The sequence below is a fragment of the Globicephala melas genome, chromosome 5 (assembly GCF_963455315.2).
Source record: "Globicephala melas chromosome 5, mGloMel1.2, whole genome shotgun sequence".
NCBI lineage: Eukaryota > Metazoa > Chordata > Mammalia > Artiodactyla > Delphinidae > Globicephala > Globicephala melas.
In genome coordinates, this window is record NC_083318.1 from 100,009,364 (window position 1) to 100,034,767 (window position 25,404).

A 25,404-nucleotide genomic window follows, 5' to 3' on the forward strand; every position below is an offset into this window, starting at 1 on the left:
GGAAGCGGAAGCACAGACGTAGGAGCCCGCCCTCTCTTCGTCCAATCTTGCGGCGCGGCAAGAGGGAGAGGAGGCGAACGGGAAGGTACTGCGCAGGTGTATAGAAATCCCCACCTGCTCTTTCCTTGGATTCCCAGCGCTCGCCTTCGGAACCTTTGAACCGAGTGCTTGGGCTAACAGGGGAAGCATACCGGAAGTGGCTTGTCCAGACGATTTGGAAAAAGGAAAGGAAGAGGAGGAGCAACGAACCATGGCAGCTATGGTAGCCCTTTGCAGTGGGCTAGGAAGGAGAGCGTTAAAGCACTTCGTAACGGCTGCTGTCTGCCTCACAGATTCTGGGGCTCATGCAGGTAAAGTCTCCATATCCTAGGTTCGTTTATAGCATTGCAGCCGTTTGGCTTAGCCCTAATTAGGTCGGTGGAGTCGTCACTGTTAGCTAAAGGACTCCGGTGTCTAGGCAGTTTTCTCCAAGGTAAATGGGAATCTGTAGTGGCCCGTGACTAGTATTTTAAAGCCGAAGAGGGCGTGAAATATAGCCCAGTACTTTTTTTTTTTAAACGTACGAGGAGAGTGATGGGGTGATTGTTAAAAACAGGCAGGGACTTGCCCAAGATCTTCGGGTAGACTTGGTAAGGAAGGAGCATTTTCAGTCACCTAGCAGCAAATTCCAGATGTCTGAGGGCCCAGATCTGGGCGAAATTGTGACATGGGCCCTCGAATCTATCATTTCTGCACTTTTATCTACTTTGTGCTTGTCTGTAAAAATCTTTTCACTTTCCTTTGGTATGACAATGCCTTTCAGTTTGCATTAAAATCTGTCTCTTCCCATGGAGAGAAGGGAATATAAATTTCCGGAACAGGGAGGTTATATGGGTGGAGATATATATGCCCTTTTCCCAAAGCCCCAGAAAGCACATTTATCCTAAGTCTAACTCTGCCTCAAATCTGAAGACTTTTAACCTTCATTTAACCTTGTTAGTATAATGAACATAAAACCTTTCTTTTCTGTTAGGTCCCTTAATTCATCTCGCCTCCACAGAAGCAAAATCTTTCCTTAGCTGCTCAGCTAACAAAAATAATTAGTTCGTTGCTGTTTCTGTTTAATTGCAGTGCTGTGGAGAAGTTGTTCACAATATAAACAGGTAACCAGCAATGAGGACCTGGTAAGAATTTTTTTCTTACTTGTAATAAAGCATTTGCAAATACGACCAAGTTCTTATGTCTTTGCTATTTGAATAGAGTTCAGCTGAAGGACAAAAACAATTAAGATGATAATCATTAGTCTGTGTTGGAAAATTATAATTTATTGAGTAGTTACTTAAGTGAATTTTGAAGTAAGAGAATCCCTAGATTCCTAGCAAGAAGCATGGCTTCTGTAACACCATATTTTGCTTCCTAGATATGTGCTTTGGGAATTTAAAAAGGTAGTTTTGGTGCATGCAGTAATTGCAGAAAACCTAACAAAGGGATTGTACAAAGTTTACATATACCTTGGCTCTCTTCCTCATTTCAAATTCAATTCTGTCTTTCTCCTATTCATCACTTTGGTTGGGTGGCGGCTGCTTTAATCAATGCGGGATCAAAATTAAAGTTTTATACGAGGACATTAAGTACAGTCTCTTCTAAACTGTAGATGTATTTTTATGGGTTTCAAGTACTATCATTGGGCTTGGGCAGTATAGGTTTTCTTGCTACATGCAAAGATAATTTGACACTAATCAGACCATATAAAGCACTTTGCACAGTGTAGAGAAGGAACACAGTCATTACAGGTAAGCTGAATGTAAATTGGATTAAGAACATTTAGGGGGTTGGAAAAAAACAGAAGAATCCCTCTAGTCCCTCTGAGCGTCCATCTCGGTCATCTAATTCACACCATAGTCAAGAGAGTAAAGGAAATTACTAGAGCTCCTCTTTAGGTCATTAAACCCACTAAGACTAATGAAAGCTATGGGCTCTCCCAGAAAAAGGCACACAGTCCCATTTATTTGAAAATTTGCATACAACTACAGCGGTTCAGGGACTTCCATAGCCATTTCTACATTAAGAATCTATACTGGAGACACCTAAACTGATTTTAGGAGGGAGGCCTTTGTGATAGAAGCATTAGAGGCAGTAGTGAACAAAGAAAAACGAAAAATGCTGACAGAAACTTACAAAACAGTCTGGGGCCATAAAATTGTAGTCAAAGAACCTGATAGTATTACGCTAAGCCTTGTCTTTTTTTATCTTATTTATTATTTTTGGCTGCGTTGGCTTTTTTTGTTGTTGCACGCAGGCTTTCTGTAGTTGCTGCAAGCGGGGTCTACTCTTTGTTGCGGTGTGCGGGCTTCTCATTGCGGTGGCTTCTCTTGTTGCGGAGCACGGGCACGCGGGCTCAGTAGTTGTGGCTCGCAGGCTCAGTAGTTGTGGCGCACGGGGTAGTTGCTCCACGGCATGTGGGCTCTTTCCTGGACCAGGGCTCGAATCCGTGTCCCCTGCATTGGCAGGCGGATTCTTAACCACTGTGCCACCAGGGAAGTCCTGCATTGTCTTTTTACAAGAGAAATAGTGATAAAACATCTGAAGAAATATGGGGATGGATTTAGGGATTATAGTTTAAGAATTGCATATGGTATCTGTTGTGCTTAAGTTTTTCTTGATTTAAATCTGAGAGTTTTTAGTCACCTACAGTCTGGACAAAGCATTTGAGGAGAGAATCATTTATCGAAGATTTGAATTTTTTTCCCCCTCCCATAAGCCCTTTTTTCTCCAAAGATTGTATTTTATCCCAGAATCCTCCTCCATGACTTAATTCCTCCTTAGCCAAACTTAAACAAGACACTTGCACAAAATATGTTTGAGTACACTGAAACCTTTAAAATAGTGAATCTTTTTCTGAAATACTCGATTTTTCCTTTACAAGCCTAGCTGTTGTATTCTCTTTCACAGTAAAAAGGTACAACTAATCCCTTGGAGAGATTTAAATGTGGTAACCTAAAATTTTAAGTTTTTTCGATTCAAAGTTAATACAAACTATATTATCATATATTTTTTTCCTTTAGCCTGTTCCAATGGAAAATCCTTATAAGGAGCCTCTGAAAAAATGTATCTTGTGTGGAAAACGTGTAGATTATAAGAATGTACAGGTGAGATCTGGTTTTACTTCACTATGATACTTGATTTTGGGATTTTGGCTCCTTTATTAATACAATAGAGAAGCAAGTCAGTTTTTATAACAGGCTTTGTGTAGGGTGACTGTTTTAGCGACGTCATAATTTCAGATCTCGTTATACTTCTACGTATTGATACAAGGCATCTCTTTTATTCAAATAAGAGCCCCTTGGCTGTCCCTCATTTACTGTTAATTCAGCTTAGCATTCCTCTTTTTTCTTTGCCCAAAATGTCTTTACAGTAGCTCGCTGTGGCAGTGATTCTCAGTTGGTGGAGTTCAGTAGTTTGGGAAAAGCTCCTCTGGTGAAGTTGATCTCTGTACCTCACCACCAATATCGCTATTTCAAATGTAATTTTATCTGTTGTCGAGCACTCAGCAAATTAAAAGTGGCAAATTTAGGGGAGAGAATGGTGCTGGAGCTAAGTATACTGACAGTAGTATAAAGTGATAGCTGCCTTGGTGGGAGAAAAGCCAAGGAATTTTAAAATGCAACGTATTAGGATTATGCATAGTGCCTAGAATGATGCCTGGTACATAGAAAGTGCTAAAGAATTTAAATTAATAAAACCTAAATAACAGCAAATGGCCTGATGTACCTGTGCATCTTGAAGACCTCATTGTAGTCTGATATCATGTGATAGCCTATCATGATAGATGAAGTGTTTTGTACCTTGTTATAAAAGCAACAGTATTTGAGAAAAGTTATCTGTGGAAAAGTCAAGAGAACAGCTTTAGCACTGAAAGAATACGCTCATTAATCCGTTGTATAGACTTTGACACACTGGATAAGAGATGTCAACTTTAGTGATTACTTTAGTTATTTAAAAAGATGACCTATTAATAGAATGAACATAATTCAGTGTTTTTATTCATATTTTTGAAGTTTGTCTGAAATGTATTAATAAACCTTTACATAACTTGAAGGTGTGGCATAAGGTTTTTTTTTAATTTACCATTCAAGATTGAATAACAAGTGTATTAATGTAAATTTTTTTCCTTTTCAAATATAACTCAAAACAGCTTTTATCCCAGTTTATTTCTCCATTTACTGGATGCATTTATGGAAGGCACATAACAGGTATTTTGTTTTCTATATATTATAGCAACTTAAATGTAGGTAAGAACTTATATAAAGCTACTTCTGTTATTTAAGGAAACTGGCAGATTTTCAAATAGTGCTACAAATTACTATGACACCAGTTACTATGGCTAGTTTGAGAAAGCCTCTTCTTAGGCCAAAGGATAATTATTTTGCATGTCTTCTTATACTCAGTTAACTATAGGCTGACAATATGTAGAAAACTTGGGCTTAAAAAAAATTGCTTTGCTGTTTGGGAGTATACTATAATCATCCCCAGGCTATTATTTAAACCAGGGGCCTGTTGCCTACAGGCCAAATCGGATCTGCCACTTGTTTTTGTAGATAGCTTAGTTTCCATAGTGTCTGAGCTACAACAGCAGAATTGAGTAATGATGATAGAGACTGTATGGCCCACAAAGCCTAAGATAGTTACTATCTGGCTGTTTACAGGTTTTCCAATCCTTCCATGACATAGACGTTTGTTATGCATTTTGATTACTGGCATTTTTTACGAATAAGAAAGCAATTTCTTTTATAGGTCTTTGTGGGAAGAAACAAAAAGAAATCACAAAAGCAATTAAGAGAGCTCAAATAATGGGTAAGAGCATCTGAAAAACTGAATTATGCTAACCAAAATTTTGCTCATTATCTTTTGTGAAGAACTTTCATTATCTCTTTACAGGGTTTATGCCAGTTACATACAAGGATCCTGCATATCTCAAAGACCCTAAAGTTTGTAACATCAAATACAGGGAATAAATTCTATAAAGTTATCATCAATAAATTTATTTTATAGTTGTGTGGTATTAATACTGGCTCAAACTGTAAGATTTAATAACCTTTGAGTAGAGAACTGATAGGCTAAATCTTATCAAACTATAAAGTATTATGTTTTTAATTCTTAATAATTTGAAATTATATGAGGAAAAAGTGTTTCAAGTGTGAAGTTTCCTCTCCATATCAGAATGTTCATTAAGTAAATCAGATTATTTAAAATGTTAATACTTGTTATATTTTACATACATATGAATTAAAAAAAGGTACTATGGGATTTTCACTTATCTCTGGCCCCCAAATAGCTCATACAGCATACCACTGATAATGAGATGTTAAACATGGAAGGGATGACGTGTATTGGGATTTTACTTTAGGCCCAGATTCTGTGTTGTAAATAGTATTGTAGGGATATGGGTGCGGGAAAGTGGAATGCTTATATAATGTACAAATCCCACATGATAGGGTGTGGATTTGAAATTGCTAAGGAAGATTTTCTAACACGTAAATAATTATGCCTGGCTAGGACTATGGGTCTTCCCTCTGTAGAGATGTTATGTGGGGATGAACAGTGGTGCTGTCTGTCACAGGACCTAACACTTACTCCTGGACTAGTCTATCATGAACTGGTAGTGTCCTGTAAATAAACCGATCCATAGGCAATCTGTTGTATCATCTTCTCTTACTCCAGTGATACAAACTGATCGCCAAAAGATGGAGAATAACTGAGAAAAAATGTCCTACAAGGATTCTTTTCCTCCTTTTCATTTAGTACCCTGAAAGTTGGGACATCAAACTTAATTATTTTAACATTAGGGTTCAGAATGAACCCCATTTCCTCTCCTGCCCTGTGCTTCTTATGTAACTAGTAAAGCAATCCCAACAGCAACTCATTATTTGCACAAATCATCCCTGGTATTATGTGGGCTTCATAAACACCCCATGGTAACTAATGCATGTTAACACATAGATAAAAGATGATAGTTTTTGATACTAGCTATGAATTTGCTCTATCATTTAGGAAATAAGTGATGGAAGAGCAGTGGTCAACATGTGGGTTCAGCATTTCACCCAGTGAGTAAAGCATGAAGGCGTCATGTGATGTGTATGCTTTATGGGAAATTCTGTTATGGAAAGGATAAATAGAAAAAACAAACAGTAAAAGCTCTCTTAACCAACCTCCACTTAACCAACTCACTGGATTAAACAGGGGCTTTACATCCTCCTTAAAAATCACACGGAAGCCCATGACTCTTAACCTGTTGAGTTCTACATTACCAAGAGTCATCTATTTTGTTCCCAGACCTTATCAGTTGTATTTTTGTAGTGATGAATATGAGCATTAAAAATAAAGTTTCAGTTGCAGTGAAAACCAAGTAAAGGCTCTGAGAAGACTTGATAAAGATAACTAGCTTTTTAAAAAAAATAGTTGTCAAATTAGGTGTGGTTAGGACAAATAAGATTGGGAATGGAAAATGAAAAAACCTAGTAGCATTTTGTACTTAGGTTGCTTTGCAAATTTCTTTAAAGAAACTAAAATTGGGGATTATATAGGGTAAGTAATGGGTTTGATTTACATAGGAACTCCAACACATTCGTAAAAAAGTTCCTGGCCCTGCAACAAAAGTTTGACGAATGTACACTTCTGCTTTATGTTAAAGTGAAATCTCTGATAGACACCTTATTTATGTATCATTTGAGTCCCACTTAACTGGCCTTTTCACCTAACTAACCAACTGCTGATCCCAAACATTGCATTACCAGGCTTTGTTCTGTACTCAAATTCTGAACTGACTCAATTTAAAGTACTTTATAAAATAAATGAACTAGAACTTACCTATGTGTTATTGCAAAGAGCTGAACATAGTAAAAACAATAGGCATGTTTGGCTTTACCCTTCTTCTGATGAAAAATCTCCTTTCGGCCTAAAAGAATCAAAAGGTAGGAGACTGTGGGTATTCACCAGAACCGTTCATTTTCTCAATCTCTTCATCTGTTTCTGGGCTGCTCACTGTGGATGCCTTTTCTTGGTTACTACTATCAGTATCTGTTTTAGATGGTTGGTTCTGTATCTCTAACAGCCGTGACTTCTTGAATTGCCATCCACCATCTGTACCTGAAGCTTTACGCTTAATCATTTGCAGCGCACTACCAGCTGGACTAGCTTCAGGACTGTCAGTATATTCCACCATTAGGGTCAGGTTGTCTACCACATTGAGATGGTGGTTGGTATTACAGCTACTTTTAGAAATATGTCTATTTTTCAAGGAGATAACACACGAATGAAGAAATTCACAATCGGGAAAAAAGGTCTGTAAAGCTTGACAAAGAAAAATGTTCTCCTGAGGGTCTTTCTGGACATTCTTCTCTCCTAAAGAAACAAACAAATATTTCAACATACAGTATTTATACTACAAAGGTTTTATAGTTATCTATTTGTTAGTAAAGTCAGAGACTTTAAAGAATCATATTGAATTATCTAAATTAAAAGAAATGATAATCCCAAATTTATATGCCACAATATCCTCAGAGAAAATTAAAGTTGTTATATTTTTTAAAATCAAGGTAGTATATCTATAGTAGTACCATGTTCTCTGTTCAGTGGGATTTAAGAGTATTAATGAAAGTTATTTTTAATCCTAAAGTGAACAAATTGATCAGTTAGTGCAAGCAGCTCATCCATAATTCCAATCAGTGAGAATTTTTCTTCAAAGCACAGAAAGTAGTGATATGTGAACTTTTTACTTACGTGTTGCTTGAATCTGTGCTTGCTTTCTTTTTTTAATTTCTCGTTTTAATCTGTTTATATCCTTTAGTAGTTTCTCTACTGCTCTCTCACTGTGTTCTACTTTACTGCATGTACTCTGGAAAATAAAGTAATTTAACAGCATAGATAAAGTTCCAAATTGTGATACTACAATCTACGTTCACAAATAATATAAAATCCTTCATGGTGTATAACATCAAATATTTTCCTTTATAAAAATTTTATTTTATTTTGCTATTTTCTGGAGGAACTCACCAACAAGCATTTGTATGGTGCTTCATAGGTTACAAAATGCTTTCCAGATGTATTAACTTCCTATTTATACAAAGTTTTATCATTCAAGTTATTTCCTAGATAATACACAGAAATAAAAAACAAAAATATTTAACTGCTTCAAAACAAAAAATACTGTACTATTTTGAGATGCATACTTATTGCAAACATTTAAGAAACTGCCAATAACAAAGTGACTTTCACTATTACAAAAGAAAACTACTGAAGATTTTAATTCCCGTAAAACTACTTTTGAAAAGCAGAATGGCCTTATGTGTCATCAGTTTTTAAGTACTAATACCCTTTGACTCAGTGATTTCATTTTGGGAATATATCTTGGATCAGTAACAAAAATTTATATAACATGATGTTTCTTAGAATAGTGTCAAATCAGAAGTAACTAATTTCCAATTATAGTGTAATGGGTTGTTAGAGCCAGTTTTAGTGGATACTTCATGGAACATCTGCCCAGCCTATTTGTCATGAACTTGTTCATCCTGCCGTAAGAGTTCACCAGTAACCCTTTCACCAACTTTCACCCTAGCTGACCAAAGCAGAGATAATTACAATAGCCAATTGGCAAATCCTAATCTCTTGAATAGAAGAGATTAAATGCAGAAGCTATAGGTTAGCTCTTTGGTCAGCCAGTGGGTGAATAAACAGCAAGATCTGTAAATACTATGAAGGAAACAAACAGGCAGACACAAAGGGAGAGAGTTAGTTTTTTTGTTTGTTTGTTTTTTGGCCACTCAGTGCGGCTTGTGGGATCTCAGTTCCCTGACCAGGGATTGAACCCTGGCCATGGCAGTGAAAGCGCCAAATCCTAACCACCACCAGGGAACTCCCAGGAGTTAAAGTTCTGATGGCATTCAAGCTCCTGGTTCCAGTTCCTTCCTAGAGCTCAGTGGCCTTCTGCCCACAGTTCCTCTCACATACCTCTACATTCCCTAATTTAGCCCAAGTTGGTACTTTTTTTTTTAAGTTAATTTATTTATTTTTGGCTGCGTTGGGTCTTCATTACTGCGTGCAGGCTTTCTCTAGTTGCAGCGAGCAGGGGCTACTCTTTGTTGCAGAGCACGGGCTCTAGGTGTGCAGGCTTCAGTAGTTGTGACACGCAGGCGACCTAGTTTTGGCTCGCGGGCTCTAGAGCGCAGGCTCAGTAGTTGTGGTTCACAGGCTTATCTGCTCTGCGGCATGTGGGATCTTCCTGGACCAGGACTCGAACCCATGTCCCCTCCACTGGCAGTCAGATTCTTAACCACTGTGCCACCAGGAAAGTCCCCAAGTTGGTACTTTTCACATTAGAGTTCTAATATACTGCTCTAAGAAATATACTGCTATTAAAAAGAACTAAAATGTGGAAAGTGTTTAATTGTACATCAAATAAAAATCATGACACAAATTTCTATGTCCCCATCACTGTCAACAATGTAAAAGCATGTATACATTAGGGGGAAACTGGAGAAAACTGGAAAGTGCAAAGAGTTAAGTTACAATGGTAGGATTCTGGATGTTTTCCTATTTTCTAAAATTCCTGTATTATATTAAAAAACAATGTGCAATATTATCAGTGTGTAAAATGCATTAACCCCATTTCTCTTAGTGTGCTCTATTGGTGAGTATGGTGGCCATGGAATATACTACTCAGATCTCCATTTGCAGGAAGCAGAGTTGACTGACAGTTCCAGGTGCCATCGTTTTGGGTCCACTGCTGTGCTTGTGCTTAGGTCATGCTTCCCCTAGGTTGCTCTTAGCCACCGACTGAGCACAGTGAGGATATCAGTATAATTCTATTCCTGTAGGATGCCTTTGCTCAAAGACTCTCCATCATCCTGGCTGAAATTTTTTAGGCCTTGCAGTCTAAAGCTCTTCCTACCCAATCATTCTCCTTTCCCTGTCTCCTTCCTCAGGTGTCAAACTTACATTGCAAGTCTCCCTGCCACTCCTGCTCCCTCCCCTCAAGGGACCTGAATGGACACAATGAGGTAGAACTTAGTACTGTTGTAGACTTTTTTGTTCCCAAATATTTGCTCCCTTTTTTATCCTGTAAAAGGGTTATATCTCCCTGCCTATTGCCATGACATCCTCTGGCCAATGAAATGTGAGTGGAAGTGACAGGCCAGCTCTGAGCAGAAATTCTAAGAGCTGTTGTGAATTTACACCAGCTTTCCTGCTCTTTTCCCTTTGTCATGAGAAGAGCATGTCCCACAGATGGGCTGGATCCTAGAATGAACATGACATTTAGAACAGGAGCAGAGCTGCAGCCAAGATATAATGTGAGTGAGACAAAACTTTTGTTTTCGTAGCCCACCAAGATGGAGGCCTTTGTTACTGAAGCTAAACTAATAAAAAATTTATGTCTAATCAACTGTCAGGTTATCCATAAACATATATTCAGTGAGCAATGTGATATGAACTCTATAGGTGATCTTTAAATGTTTTTTTAACTTACCTTTAATTCTTCTTGTAAAGAAGCATACAGTTCATTTATCTTATGTACCTCCTTTAAAGATCCATCTTCTTTAAAAAATTTAGAGCTGTAAAATATTATCATTTCCTCAGGCAAATGTACAGAACTCATTTAATGATAAAATGAAAAATTTATTTGTAGTTGAGGAACAATAGATGATTCTTTTTACTGGCTTTGTAGGGACCATGATTTTGTCAACCTACTTATTTACAGAATAAGTAAAACCAACCAGAAAACCTAGTTATCTATCTTCACCTCAGCAAACTTTTTAGCCTCCTAAGTACTATTTCCAGGACTCAGAAAAGAGGTTCAATGAAAACAGATAAAGACTGAAGGGGGGGTGGTTCTTTCTTGGCAATAGGATCAGTCAATTATTTTACTGAGTTTAAGTCATCATTGATTGAAAGAGGCAACATTATTTTATATACCACGAAGAAAAAAGAAAAACAATTCTAAGGCATGTTTTGTAAAAATCCCAATTTGAGATAAATGTAAAACTGTGTCTTAGTATCAATGAAATGTGGTATTCAATTTCTATAAGACACTGTTAAGCACTGTGGGAACACAAAAATAAATGAAATCTAGTCCATTATTCTCATAAAGTTTACACTTAGTAAGTATCCTGTAGTACCAGTGTTGTTATTTCTGACATTAATTATTCCCTTATTGCCCACAAAAAAGTTATAGCTCAGCAGTCTACAGTGTGAGTAAGTCTTGGCTAAAGCCTCATTTTTTGTCTTTATTTCATATCCAATCTAATTTCTTGCCTTTAATCTGAACTGCTGCCTTAGAAAATTACTATTTTGAGGCTAGCTCCTTATTTTTAGAATAAATATGTTAAAATATGTAGGCTATACAACAATGCCCCTCTCTTTTGTATTTTATAAATGGACAGGTGCTAGAAGGAAATACTGAGAAATTAAAAGTCTGGTTTACTTGAGTAATGTCATTAGTCAGTTTTCCTTTCATTTTTATTCTTGTGTAATAAAAAAAATTAACTTCAAAAAATGAATAGGAGTTAAGTTTAGTGGGGAAGCAGTTGAGAAATCTCACCTGTGTGTTTTTACTGCTCGACTAAAACCAGTGGACATACAGGAATCAGATACAGTTTTATAACCCAGTTGTTCAGACATGCCCAAATTGGCCACCACTAAAGGTATCCTATGAAAAAGCCTGAAGAAATAAAATTTTTAAAAATAAATTTAAAATAAAGTGAAAGATTAGCATCTACTTATTAGTATATAGACTACCTTTCCCCTACAAGATTAAAAAACAAAACCCCATTCCTTACTACTTATCCATGACAGAATTTACTGACTTGAGGCAAATAGCTTTTAAAAACTGTGAAATGTGCATAGTGTAAGATAACTGTGAAAAAATACTTTAATGGTTATTTTAACTGATCACCACATGTAAAAATAAAGGCAGTATTGTTGCGATTCATCCTGTCTTTCGTGAATGATAAAACTACTCTTCCTTGGTACTCTTTTTTTTTTTTTTTTTTTTTTTTGCTGTACGTGGGCCTCTCACTGTTGTGGCCCAGCCGCTCCACGGCATGTGGGATCTTCCTGGACCGGGGCACGAACCCGTGTCCCCTGCATCGGCAGGCAGACTCTCAACCACTGTGCCACCAGGGAAGCCCCCTTGGTACTCTTTTAACTTCATTCTCATACTCCATGAAAATGTTGTCTATATAACCTGTGGGGAGTCCTATTAACTCATTTTGGTGGATCCTCAAGAACCACCCTGCTTCCTGGCAGAGGTTAGAGAAAAGCTGCTCAGGTATGCAGGCTTCAGTTCTACATTATATTCCTTAGCAACCAATACCTAAAGCATGCATATTTTTTCCACCTTATGGTAAATAAGAGCAAATCCTCAGTGCCAGAAACACAAGTCATCATTCCATACTGGGCTTCTAATTTCCTTATCTGACCTTCATTCTCCCATATAAAGAACCGATGGTAAGAAAGGCTAAAAAGGGTTATTGTGACAATCTAATGCAACAAGATACGGAAATAGTTGGTAAGCCATAAAAAGTACAATAAAAATATTGAGTACATTTTTCTGTTAGCTGAAAACAGCCAGTGACTGGCCAACATTTACCCTTTCTGAGGTTTGTATAAGGCATGCTCCAGCCGATGAGTAGAGCAGCTTTCTGTTATTATACTCGGTGTTAATAACAGAAAAACAAGTTCCTGGCTTGAAAGATGCTGCTGTAAGTTTTTGTGAAGCAGTCTCTCTCTGAATGTCATGATCTGGTCTGAATGACGTCGGAATTTATACCAACCAACCACATCCTGAAAGAAAATATAGAAAAACATCAGGCGAATACCTTAATGGTTACAGTTATTATGTATCTTACTGTCATAATCAAGCAGTAAAACTGGAAACCTTAAAAGTGACTTTCTTGGGCTTCCCTAGTGGCGCAGTGGTTGAGAGTCCGCCTGCAAAGCAGGGGACACGGGTTTGTGCCCTGGTCCGGGAAGATCCCACATGCCGCGGAGCGGCTGGGCCCGTGAGCCATGGCTGCTGAGCCTGCACGTCCAGAGCCTGTGCTCCGCAATGGGAGAGGCCACAACAGTGAGAGGCCCGCGTACCGCAAAAAAAAAAAATAATAATAAAATAAATAAACTTTTTAAAAAATGGCTTTCTTGGGACTTCCCTGGTGGTGCAGTGGTTGGGAATCTGCCTGCCAGTGCAAATGCAGGGGACGGGTTCGAGCCCTGGTCCGGGAAGATCCCACATGCCGCGGAGCAGCTAAGCCCGTGCGCCACAACTACTGAGCCTGTGCTCTAGAGCCCGGGAGCCACAACTACTGAGCCCACGTGCCACAAACACTGAAGCCTACGCACCTAGAGCCCACGCTCCTCAACAAGAGAAGCCACCGCAATGAGAAGCCTACGCACTGCAATGAAGGGTAGCCTCTGCTCGCATCAACTAGAGAAAGCCCCCGCGCAGCGATGAAGACCCAAACAGCCAAAAATAAATAAATAATAAAATTTTTTTAAAAATTAAAAAAAATGGCTTTCTTAATATTTACCAAGATTTGGGGCCTATATTAAACAAAACGTACACTTAAGAATACACTTTACCTTTTATAAAGCATGCAAACTGACTTGCAGTTAAATTACTTTCCATTTACTTACCAGGCTACAATTTTATTCAATACAGATTAAAGAAAATAAATTCTTAACTTCCTCTAGTTTCTCTTAATGGCATTTACTGTCTTAACATTTTTAACCCTTAGTCAAAATTTAAATGAAGAAAACACCAATGAAAACTAGTTAACTTCCTGTATGGATACTTGGTTTGCTAAGTAAGTAAACTGAACCCAATAGCTTTTAATTGAAATTTATATGGGAATGTTATCACCTACCCCACAGAGCTGGTTCCAAGATTAAGATCATATTAAAGGGTTTTGTAAACTATAACACGCTAAACAAATGTGTTGTTAGTATTTTTTATTTATCTTTGGCTGCACTGGGTTTTTGTTGCTGCGCGTGGGCTTTCTCTAGTTGCGGCAAGCGGGGGCTACTCTTCGTTAGGGTGCGCGGGCTTCTCATTGCAGTGGCTTCTCTTGTTGCAGAGCACGGGCTCTAGGCACGTGGGCTTTAGTAGTTGCAGCACACGGGCTCAGTAGTTGTGGCTCACGGGCTCTACAGCGCAGGCTCAGTAGTTGTGGCGCATGGGCTTAGTTGCCCTGCGGCATGTGGGATCTTCCCAGGCCAGGGCTCGAACCCGTGTCCCCTGCATTGGCAGGCAGATTCTTAACCACTGCGCCACCAGGGAAGTCCCTCAAAAAGTTTTAAGAGGAAAAAAGTACCAAGAAAAAATGTATTTGGAAAAAAAAAACTATTTTGATCATTCAGCAAGTTTTAACTGAACACCAAGTGGGCTACAGAGGATCCAGATTAGGTGCTGTATAGGAAATCATCCCTGCACTAGGAAAAATAGTAACTTGTAGCTAAGTAAAAGAACAGCAATGGATTAAGTCCTAGAGTACGTGAGATCAATGTAAATCAGAGTAGTCAAGAGGATGAGAACAAGATGAAGATTTTTAATGACTAGCTTTGCTTTCAGGGAAACCCCTTTGAGTTTCTGGAAAGAACAAGCCTTTCCTCACCTGCTTTACATAGGACATTGTGAAGACAAATGCTGCTTTAAAGTTCTGTCAAAGTATTACATGTTTTTACGAGCTGAAAATAATACATATAATACGAAAAAAAGAAAGGTAAATCAGGGAATACCTTTTTGACACTTGATAATATTTTCTTCAGCGCTCGCTCATTTACTTCACCAGAAGAATTATAAAAGCTGTAAAACCCAAAATTAAAGGCATTTCAAATAAGCTAAAAATATGAATGATTTTATTAGCACTTTTAATTGTAGTTACTCCTAGCCTAACTACCCAACCAAAATCCATATACTTATTGCCTGTTAGATGAAGTTCTAAATTAAATAGGAGAGAAAGTTCTCAAATTAACAGACTTAAAGTGCTAGAAATATGCGGTCCATAAGCAATGAAAAAGGAAAAGGAGTGGAGGAACTTTAAAGGATAAGTTTGTGTAACACTTTTTTTTTAACGTAAAACAAAACAAACTCTCCATTAAATACAGGTATTTGTTAAGTTCACATAGCTAGTTCACAATTTATTCATTAAAACTTTTTTTACAATAATGATACATACAAAAGAATGTAATGTGAGTAATGAAGCAGCACAATACCATAAAGACAATTTATTCATTGCTAATTCCAAAAGCTATCCTTTTCTTTTATAAATTTATTCTATGATTTTATTTATTGTTTCTGGCTGCATTGAGTCTTCATTGCTGCACGCGGTCTTTCTCTAGTTGCAGCGAGTGGGGGCTACTCTTCGTTGCAGTGCGCAGGCTTCTCATTGTGGTGGCTTCTCTTGTTGTGGAGCATGGGCTCTAGGCGCGTGGGCTTCAGTAGCTGTGGCATGTGGGCTCAGTACTTGTGGTTCGTGGGCTCTAGAGTGCAGGCTCAGTAGTTGTGGCTCATGGGCTTAGCTGCTCCGTGGCATGTGGGATCTTCCCGGACCAGGGCTCGAACCCGTGTCCCCTGCATTGGCAGGCGGATTCTCAACCACTGCGCCACCAGGGAAGCCCTCCAAAAGCTATTCTTAAATTAAGAGAAGTGCTTTAGGAGTTGGGTTTTTTTTTGTTTTGGGGGGCTGGGGGGGTGGAGGATAGGTATTGGTTTAGTTTAGTGACTTCTGTTCTGTAGTTGGAATGTCAAAGATTTAGGGAGAATTGAAAAATAATTCTAAAAGATTCTAAAGCATTTACTTTCAGCTTTCTTTCCCCTCCAGGGATTACAAATAATATTCTCTTTTTTAACATTCATCAAGATCAACAATATTCTTTTCTATGATGTAATATCTATTATGCAAAATCTCTGACAAATACTATTCATTATAATAGGTTTTTACTGGTAATTCTAATCTACACACTGAAAAAATTTAGTTACATAAAACTGGAAAAAACATATCCTAATAGGCAATATATTTTTTCTTTTTAACTTACAAAGTGTTCCACCTACCAAAGGGGGATAATTCAGCTCATCGAACAGATCCTTCCATCTTACCTATTTATTCCAACATGAAAAATCTAAATACAAGAGTTTATTCCTGTGTTTCTCTAGGATGGTCCACTCCTGAGCTCCTCAAACTGGGAGATAATGCAATACACCAGGGCATATAAAACAACAGGATAAAAGTGTACGTCTTCTGTGCAAGCACTGATTTTTATGTGAAGCTTCTGGGAAGGGGGGCAGTTTTTTTTTTTTGTAGAAATAGATATACTGTACAGTAGAATTCATGTTAAACTGCGCAATTTTTTTAAAGTGACTTTAAGTTTTAGGCTTCAATGGGCTGTTTTCCAAATTCCCCCTAGATTTCTGAGATAAGGGAAACAGTGTATTTCAGTGGCAAACTTTGCAACCAATGTATCAGAGCAGGATTGACAAACTTTTTCTATAAAGGGCCAGATAGTAAATACCTTAGGCTTTGCTGGACAGTCTCTGTTACATATTCCTCCATTGTTCTTTTTTTTTTTTAACTCTTAAAAAATATATTAACTATTCATAGAGGTCCATATAAAAACAGGCCATGGGGCTGTACTCTGCCACCCTCTGTATCAGAAACATAAACCTGGTTATTAAAGCTTATCCAGCTCCGATTCCATGAAGTATGGTATCAGAAGACTTTGTTTTTAACATGTTCCATCTACATCATTTAAAAGAGTTGCCCCCAACCTTTTTGGCACCAGGGACGGGTTTCATGGAAGATGGTTTTTCCATGGATGGGGGTGGGGGGTGATGGTTCAGGTGGTAATGCGAGCGATGGGGAGCGGCAGATGAAGCTCTGTTCACTCACCCACCGCACACCGGTACCAGTCCAGGGCCCAGGGGTTGGGGACCCCTGATTTAAAACAAGAAAGAAACAGCATAGTATGCTGTTGGATTAGAGCTCAAGAAATCCGGATTCTACTAATTTTACCCTACCACTAACCAGTTCTTCCCCCCATCCCCTAATTTTGTAAAGCTAAAAGGCTGAGGGACTTCCCTCAGCAGTGCAGTAGTTAAGAATCCACCTGCCAGTGCAGGGGACACAGGTTCGATCCCTGGTCCGGGAAGATCCCACATGCCGTGGAGCAACTAAGCCCGTGCGCCACACTACTGAGCCTGCGTTCTAGAGCCCGCGAGCCACAACTGCTGAAGCCTGCGTGCCACAACTACTGAGCCTGTGCGCCCTAGAGGCCGCTCACCACAACTACTGAGCCCATGTGCCACAACTACTGAAGCCCGTGTGCCTAGAGCCCGTGCTCTGCAACAAGAGAAGCTGCTGCAGTGAGAAGCTCACGCACTACAATGAAGAGTAGCCCCCACTCACCGCAACTAGAGAAAGCCCATGTGCAGCAACGAAGACCCAACGCAGCCAATAAATAAATAAATAAATAAAAGGCCTAGGTATGGGTTTCTCATCACTGGATCAGATGGCTTCCTCGGCTCTAAGACTCATATTAAGTTGGTCTAATTATTTAAGGTAGTTGCCAGAAGGTATTGAATCACCTTTTTTTTTTTTTTACTTTCCCTCCTTAATCCATTGCTGGCCCAGAGTCCCTCAAGAAAGTACTATTTATGAGTCTCCACCAAGAGTCCCTCATTCAAAAGATATTTTTTATACGCATTGTCTATTAGGCAATATAGGAGCTGTGCCCCTTTCTGGTACAGCAGTTTAAGACCACACTAAGCCTTCTGTCACACCTACCAATGGTGTTTCTCACCTTAACACTATGTTCCATGGCAACTCTTACACAACCTTAGAAATGGTACATACAGTGTGACTGTAAGACAGTAATGCTGATTTTTCATGTATGGTTTATATAAATCATAAAGCTATTTCACCAAAACTACACTGTGTTGTTTATGGTTACAGTTGTTTGCTTTATGAAACATCATTGATTTATATACTTTTCTATGTAAATACCTCAATTAAAAGTTTTTAACAATATCATAGCCTATCAGGGCTAAGAGTACTACTACTATCTGTAGGACTATGAGTACAAGTTTCCACCCTGGAAAAGTAATAGGAAGCGGGTTAGATAAAGAACCTAACCAGTTAATAGACAAAAGATAACATTAAAAAATATAAGTGAAGAAACAGATGATAAAATAAACTGGAATAAAAAGAAAAAAGGGCTGCTGTTAATGTATGAGAACGTGTTGCTGAGTTTATAATATGCGATGAAGTGACTGGGTGGGAGAAGGAAAAGCAATCCTCAAGGTAAACTGGTACCTGGGAGAGGCAGTGAAGACCAGCTAAAGGAAGCAGATAAATACAGAGAAAGAACTCTTAGGGTTGAAATGAACAGGTGAATTTCAGGTACTTAAAAAGAGTCTTTACATTTTAATCTGTACCACCAGGTATAACTAAGATACTTTGTTAGTTTCAAAAATTCACTTGCAGAGAATAATTTTCACAATGGATCATTTACTTGCTCTTACTACTCACCTAAAAAGCTGATAACATGAAACGTACTTCTGAATGTCTGGAAAAAAAGAATTTTTAGTTATGATTACATTAAGTATCATTTGAATAACATATATTGAGCACTTCATGCCAGGATGTACTTTACCATTATCTCGTTTATTCCTCACAACAAACCTATGAGACAGATGTTATCACTCCTTCCACTTTAAAGATGAGGTAACAGGCAGAGAGATTAAGTTGGTGGAGGCAAAATTCAAACCCTGAACCTCACTCATAACTACTGATAGAATGCTATACTCCTTCTAAATAGGTTTAGTAATGGCCACACAAAAGATTAAGTCACACTTGCTATAGTCATTGAGTTCTGAAATTGTGATGCTGTAATTTTACCCAACTGATAAAAAACAGCTGCTAAAGGAATTCTTTTGTTATTCCAACTGGTTCTTTCATAAAGGATATGTCAATGTTAATTGTAGACTAAAGAAAAAAAGTCCAACATCTCTGAAGAGGTGAGTTTTATTCTCCTGTCAATAGAAATAATACATCTAAATACATCTAACTTCTGGTTGCTGCAGGTGCTGTGCAAACAGATTAAATTCTATCACAAGACATCATTACAAATCATGAAAGTATCAAGATGAATATAATGTTTCCTCTATCATCCCAAACTTTCAGATCCCTCAAGATTCAGTAGGGACGGCTTCCCTGGTGGCGCAGTGGTTGAGAGTCCGCCTGCCGATGCAGGGGACACGGCTTCGTGCCCCAGTCCCGGAGGATCCCACATGCCGCGGAGCAGCTGGGCCCGTGAGCCACGGCCGCTGGGCCTGCACGTCTGGAGCCTGTGGTCTGCAACGGGAGAGGCCACAGCAGTGAGAGGCCCGCGTACCGCCAAAAAAAAAAAAAAAAAGTCATTTATGGGCTTCCCTGGTGGCGCAGTGGTTGAAAGTCCGCCTGCCAATGCAGGGGATGCAGGTTCGTGCCCCGGTCCGGGAAGATCCCACATGCCGCGGAGCGGCTGGGCCCATGAGCCATGGCCGCTGAGCCTGCACGTCCGGAGCCTGTGCTCTGCAACGGGAGAGGCCACAACAGTGAGAGGCCCGCGTATTGCAAAAAAAAAAGATTCAGTAGGGAACAGTGAAAGGAGTGAGACATTCACACAGAAAGTCATCAAGACAATACATATTCTTCTAGGCAGCCCATCTTTATGTGTCCCTGTGTCAACAATCAAATTTTGTCAGATACCATTTACAGGATCACTCTAGCAGTAATCACCTATTTCAGATAATTCCTGTGACTATGATGTTCTCTTTCTTGGGGAGATCCTACCCAGAGTACTAGCAATTTCATTTGTCACCTAAATCAAAGACATCAGTTTGATTATGGAGAATCTGTGAATCTTCATCTAGGTGAGGAAACCCAATATCAAACTGCTGTTGAAGAATCTTTTCAAGTAAACATCTGAAGAATGCAGACATCTTTGCATCTTTGTACATGCAAAGGCTATCTTTAAGGAGAAAACTACATGAAGTCACCATTTCAATAACTTGATATGTATATAAAGTTATTGGTATTATACTACTATATATATATATATATATACTACTATAAAAGTAATTCAGCCTATTAAAAAAAATGGAAAAGTTATCATCCTCTTCAGATATTTTCCTTCCAGCAAACATATGTTACCCTCAGATAAATCTCTCTGAACAGAAACAGTCTGTAACTGATAACCGGCCAAACATAATCTGGTGTAGATAAGGCACAGTATAATAAAATGATGAAAATCTCATTAACCAAAGCAATGTAGTAATTTGTAGATCTTGCCACCTGTTTTAAAGTAATCCAACATTTTAAAATAATTTAAGCAAATACTTGAGTGCAACTACAGCACTTGCCAGATACCTTGAAGCTTAGCACTGCTCCTAGCACAGTGGAGTTGCTCGATAAATGGTTGCTTATTTAAACTCCTAAAATATGTCAGATACTTTGGGCAGCACACCAATTACAATTGGGGAAAAAAGACTTCCTAAGGGCTTGCTTTTTACGCTCGTGTGAACAGAAAGAAAAACATTAAGAAAATAAAATTATAAACAATATAAACATGTGTAACACATGACAAAAGGCCAATTTCCTTAAGTTATGATATAGCATTACAAATCAATAAGAAAAAGCAAAACAGCCTAGCAGAAATATAGTCAAAGCATGGAACAGGTGTGTTCTTTTCAAATAAAAAGGTCTCCCCAAAAGTCAAACACATAACCTCATTTGTAATTTAAAAATGCAAATTAGAAAGGGGGAGGGGCAAGATGGGGCAGGGGATTAAAAGGTACAAACTACTATACATAAAGGAAATAAGCTACAAGGATATATTGTACAGCACAGGGAATATAGTCAATATTTTATAACTTTAAATGAAGTATAATCTATAAAGATATTGAATCACTATGCTGTATACTTGAAACTAATGTAATACTGTAAATCAACTATACTTCAAAAAAAAAGAAATGCAAATTAAAATTTTTTTTTCTTCACTTATCAAGTTGGCAAAGATTAAAAGATTTGATAATACCCAATGGTGATAAGGGTAGGGGGACCCTGGTACTTTCACATATTGTAGAGGAGTCTAAGATGACATGACTCTTCCAAAAGGTAATGGCCTACCTCTAGGAATTTTGCTTTCAGATATACTCAAAGGCACAAAGATATATGCACCATAAAATGTGCATTGTTACATTGTTTTGTATTAATAAAAAAATAAAAAGTCATCCATAGCTGGTTAAGTACGTTGTGGTACATTCATACAACGGGAATACGAAGACATCAGAAAGAATGACAAACTATACACATTCATACTACTCTGCACTAACGATATCTTGGAGATATTTATACATGTATATAGTATGATCCCACTTAGAATATAAAAATACACATACATTTATATGTGTGTATTATGTGTAGTATTAATGAGTGAAAAAATACTCATGAAACCAAGTCATTGCCACAGAGGTGACTTTAATGGGTGAGTTTAAATTTATATGTTTACTTTATACATATGTACTAAATTTACATATATACTTCAATTTTTACCTTTTTAAAGTAGCAAACAAAAAGTACAGTATGAGTATAAACTGATATAATCTTTCTGGAAAGCAATTTGCTAATACAGATCAAGAACCTTAAAAATGTTCACACCCTTTGACACTGTAACACCATTTCCAGAAATATACCTATAATAGGTGTAGAATATTTATGTACCAAAATGTTCCCTGTAGTATAATTTATGATAATGAAAAACTGGAAACTCTGATTATAATTTATTTATTTAAAGGACAACTAAAATCACATACAGTCATAAGAGTAAGACCATAGAGAATAGAATGCAGTTATAAGAAATAATATTTAGAGGATTATTTACTATAAGAAATTGATCATGACACCAAATTTTTTATAAAGTATACCACCAATTTTGTTTTAAAATATATATATATATATATGCTTAGGAAAAAAATGCATATGTTAGAGAATCAGAAAACTCCCTATGTATTTTAAAGCTCCGTTTCCCTTTTTCTCTGAAAGAACAGCTGCCACCAGCTGCAGTTGCTTCACCACCCACTTCTCAAACCCTCTGCAGTCTGGCTTTTTCCCCATTACACTTCTGAAATTATGTAAGGTTTCCAATTATTTAATCACTGAGTTTTTTCAGTTCTCATCTTCCAACTTTTCTGCAGCATTTTACATTTCTGTTGAACCTGTTTTATCTTTTTTCTTGGCCTTGCTTATTATTGGTTCTTTCTTTTGCTGGATCACCTTTCTGCCACTCACATATACACAGGAGCTATTTCATCCTTCTTTCCCCCCAGTAATCTTAATCTGCTTCCTATGTCTCATATTGTTTCTTGCTTTAGACTAGGGCATAGCCATAACTTTAACTGAGAAATGAGTGCAATATATTCCTTTAAAATTTGATTTCTGGGACTTCCCTTGTGGCGCAATGGTTAAGAATCCGTCTGCCAATGCAGGGGACATGGGTTCGAGCCCTGGTCCGGGAAGATCCCACGTGCCGCAGAGCAACTAAGCCCACGTGCCACAGCTACTGAAGCCGGCGCGCCTAGAGCCCGTGCTCCACAACAAGAGAAGCCACCGCAATGAGAGGGCCATGCACACCAACGAAGAGTAGCCCCTGCTGGCTGCAACTAGAGAAAGCCCACACGCAGCCACGAAGACCCAATGCAGCCAAAAATAAATAAATAAATAAAATTAAAAATTTGATTTTAAAAATTCATACCTATTTATGGTGTTTTTGTTTCTTTGTTTGTTTTAGTTTTTGGCCGCACCACGCGGCACGTGGGATCCTTAGTTCCCTGACCAGGGATGGAACCCGCACCCCCTGCAGTGGAAGCGCACAGTCTTAACGCTGGACCCAGGGAAGTCCTGATATCTATTTCTTAATAATTTAAAAAGTAACTTATACTGACCCCTTTCAGCATAAACTATCAAAATAGAAGACACAGAAATAAGTGACTCACCAATTGTATAAATAACTTCAAAATCATCCATTTGAGAATCAGTTATGTTGTTCTTCGCTTCACCTTTCACTTCCCCAAGGAGAAAACCTTCCTATAAGGATAAAAATAAGCAGTATATGGAATACACGGATAGAATTTCCAAGTTCAGTCACTTAACTAACCAGTATTTCCCAAGAATTTTACAACACGTACAAGCGTGTGTTACCAGCTGGAGCACACACAAAAGAAAGACTAGGTGCATTCCAGTTTACCTGGGCAACATAACCAGGTTAAAAAACACGAGTAGAAGAGATTGTAAATACCACTGTGACTTTAGCACTCTTGTAAGTATAAAAGGCTTAAAGGCAGAAATGAGAACACAATGTTCAAGGAACAAGGAGTAGAGCAGTTAGCCTGAGAATAGAAGCCTCCCATCTGTAACGAAATCTTAGGTTGCTATGAACAGCACCAATAATGGACCATCCTGAATGACTGGCCAAGGAGTCTGGATTAATGGCACATGCTTCTGGGAGTCAGTGGAGGCTTCTGATCTATGAAATGACACAGGATGGGCTTTTAGATTAAGCATGTGCACAATATCAAAGACCTGTAATTCAATATTACAGTCTGCTGTATAAAAGAGGAGCTGTGAGCCCCGGTTCTTTTTAAAATGCAGGCATTTTGCCACCATAGCAGTGATCTCTTTGAGTTTCAGAGAATTCACTTATTTCTCTTGGCACATTTAGAAACCCAATGAGCTTGACAATGAATTTTTTACAGTCTTTATAACTTCTTTAGTTAAAAATGCTTTAAGAAATGTTTTTTTTTTCATTAAAAGAAAAACACAAAAGTAATGTTTCCACAATGTGAGTCTTTGCTGGAATCAAAGGGGAACAATACAGAACTCTACTCTCTAGCGTTCTATACAAACCCCTGGAAAAGAGACAATGCAAGTACAGCTCTCCATCAAACCACCTTTTAAGGACTTTAGGAAAAAGATCTAAGGAACAGAGTCCTCTCTAACACTACGGTACTTTGCAAGTGCTAATCCTTTAAGCTACAGAGGACTTACAGTCCCACTCTGGTTATGTTTACACTAAGGTATTCCACAGTAATTTCTACAGCCACACACATTTTAAATCATCATATATTTGCTCTTTGCTACGTGTTAATCTACAAGCGTATTTAAAATTGCATACATGAAAGATAGCAATTCCAGCCTTATTAGGACTACGCCAAAAAACTGTTTTGGATAAGGCAAGCCTTTATTATAAAGTGAAGGGCACAAAATTTAGCAGAAATCACTAGGTTTTATTCAGTATGATATTCTCTAAACCGTATTAGCAAGTTACTACACACTTACTCTAGGACACTACTTCTCAGACTCAAAGTTTTAGAGTGTTTTTTAATTTCATAAAAATGAAAGTTTTTAAAAATAGGTACTGTATTTTTTTTTAAAAAAACTACTTCACCTAGAGGTTTTGAACCTAGGCGAAAGTGTGAAATAAGCATTTAAATATCTAATATTTCAGGATAAACTTAAATGTTTAAATTACAACCGAAAGTATCCGACAAGGAACTAGCTCAGGCCTTACAAGCTAATAAATTTGATACCAATGCAAACAAAAGTCAGCTATCCAATATACGAAATTAATCTTCTTCATCTACTAAGATTCCCCCCAAAATAGCCACTGGATGCATCATTTCTCATTCCTTTACAAGTCTTCCATTTCAACAAACGTGCACAGTAGCTGCTCTGAAGGGGAAAATTGAGTTCTTTGCGAAAACCGCTGTCGGTAGTTAGGAGAAAGTTAACCGGCAACCTTCCCAGCGAGCGGTAGCGGGAGAGCGCTATGTGAACCTTCTATTTCTTCACAACCAAAATGAACCAGAAAAGGGGGACTACTGAAAAAGAGAAATGAAGGTGTGCGAGACACTCCGAGCAGGGCGCGGAAATAAACACTGGTTGCGAGAGGGAGGGCTAACTCTGGAAAAGGCTCACCACCGGAGGCACCTCCGGGGCCGCCCGGGAGCGGGAGAAGGCAGCCCCGACTGCACAGAGCCGGCGCGGCGGCGGCGTCGGGAGCCCGCGTGCGGGACCCGGGCAGCGGCGGCCGGAACGGCGCCCGCGCGCGCGCGCGCGGGTCCTTTTCTGAGGTGACGCCAGAGCCCGCCCCGATCCTCGGCTCACCGTGTCCGAGTCGGTGTTGAGGTGCTGGAAGACGAGCGCGCCCAGCACAAAGCCAGAGAGCACCGCCGACGTGCTCTCACCCTCCATGCTTCCGCCGCCGCCGCCCCCGCGCTGCTCGAGCTGACAGGGCTCGGCGCAGGCCGCACCGGGCGGGGTCCTCGGCAGCGCGTCGGCG

The 25,404-nt window shown here is 38.7% G+C and overlaps 2 protein-coding genes across 9 annotated transcripts; one reads left to right on the forward strand and one right to left on the reverse strand.

The window, feature by feature from the left end:
• Positions 1–15: 15 nt before the first annotated feature.
• Positions 16–22,766, forward strand: MRPS18C (mitochondrial ribosomal protein S18C). Of its 6 annotated transcripts, none has more exons than XM_060299591.2 (6): positions 16–350; positions 1,111–1,163; positions 3,045–3,128; positions 4,175–4,232; positions 4,774–4,833; positions 19,209–21,797. In XM_060299591.2, exons 1-6 carry the CDS (start codon positions 251–253, stop codon positions 19,793–19,795), a joined length of 942 nt encoding a protein of 313 aa, XP_060155574.1. In that variant the 5' UTR covers positions 16–250; the 3' UTR covers positions 19,796–21,797. The 6 variants fall into 6 exon arrangements, with proteins under 6 accessions (XP_060155574.1, XP_069901695.1, XP_069901696.1 ...); XM_070045594.1 differs by lacking the exon at positions 19,209–21,797 and adding an exon at positions 22,553–22,766 and having other exon boundaries at positions 23–350; XM_030878067.3 differs by lacking the exon at positions 19,209–21,797 and adding an exon at positions 4,918–11,997 and having other exon boundaries at positions 24–350.
• On the reverse strand, positions 1,296–25,404 carry ABRAXAS1 (abraxas 1, BRCA1 A complex subunit). Of its 3 annotated transcripts, XR_011377487.1 has the most exons (10): positions 25,230–25,404; positions 23,060–23,150; positions 18,555–18,591; positions 14,767–14,833; positions 12,623–12,816; positions 11,573–11,692; positions 10,502–10,586; positions 7,759–7,873; positions 6,847–7,380; positions 1,296–2,532 (listed from the first exon to the last, which is right to left on the reverse strand). XR_011377487.1 is itself a non-coding variant. In XM_030878064.3 (9 exons), the coding sequence occupies exons 1-9, from the start codon at positions 25,314–25,316 to the stop codon at positions 6,944–6,946; spliced, it is 1,233 nt and encodes a 410-aa protein (XP_030733924.1). In that variant the 5' UTR covers positions 25,317–25,404; the 3' UTR covers positions 2,560–6,943. The 3 variants fall into 3 exon arrangements, 2 of the variants coding, with proteins under 2 accessions (XP_030733924.1, XP_060155573.1); XM_030878064.3 differs by lacking the exon at positions 1,296–2,532 and having other exon boundaries at positions 2,560–7,380; XM_060299590.2 differs by lacking the exons at positions 1,296–2,532; positions 18,555–18,591 and having other exon boundaries at positions 2,560–7,380; positions 25,230–25,272.

Excerpts from the sequence above, each read along its gene's own strand:
- MRPS18C (XM_060299591.2), top strand. The coding sequence starts at position 251 with ATGGCAGCTATGGTAGCCCTTTGCAGTGGGCTAGGAAGGAGAGCGTTA. Across the intron at positions 1,164-3,044 it reads TAACCAGCAATGAGGACCTG|CCTGTTCCAATGGAAAATCC; the intron begins GTAAGAATTTTT and ends TTTTTCCTTTAG. Across the intron at positions 3,129-4,174 it reads TAGATTATAAGAATGTACAG|CTTTTATCCCAGTTTATTTC; the intron begins GTGAGATCTGGT and ends AACTCAAAACAG.
- ABRAXAS1 (XM_030878064.3), bottom strand. The coding sequence starts at position 25,316 with ATGGAGGGTGAGAGCACGTCGGCGGTGCTCTCTGGCTTTGTGCTGGGC. Across the intron at positions 18,592-23,059 it reads TGAAGTTATTTATACAATTG|ACATTCAGAAGTACGTTTCA; the intron begins GTGAGTCACTTA and ends CTTTTTTTCCAG. Across the intron at positions 12,817-14,766 it reads TATTATCAAGTGTCAAAAAG|GATGTGGTTGGTTGGTATAA; the intron begins GTATTCCCTGAT and ends ATTTTCTTTCAG.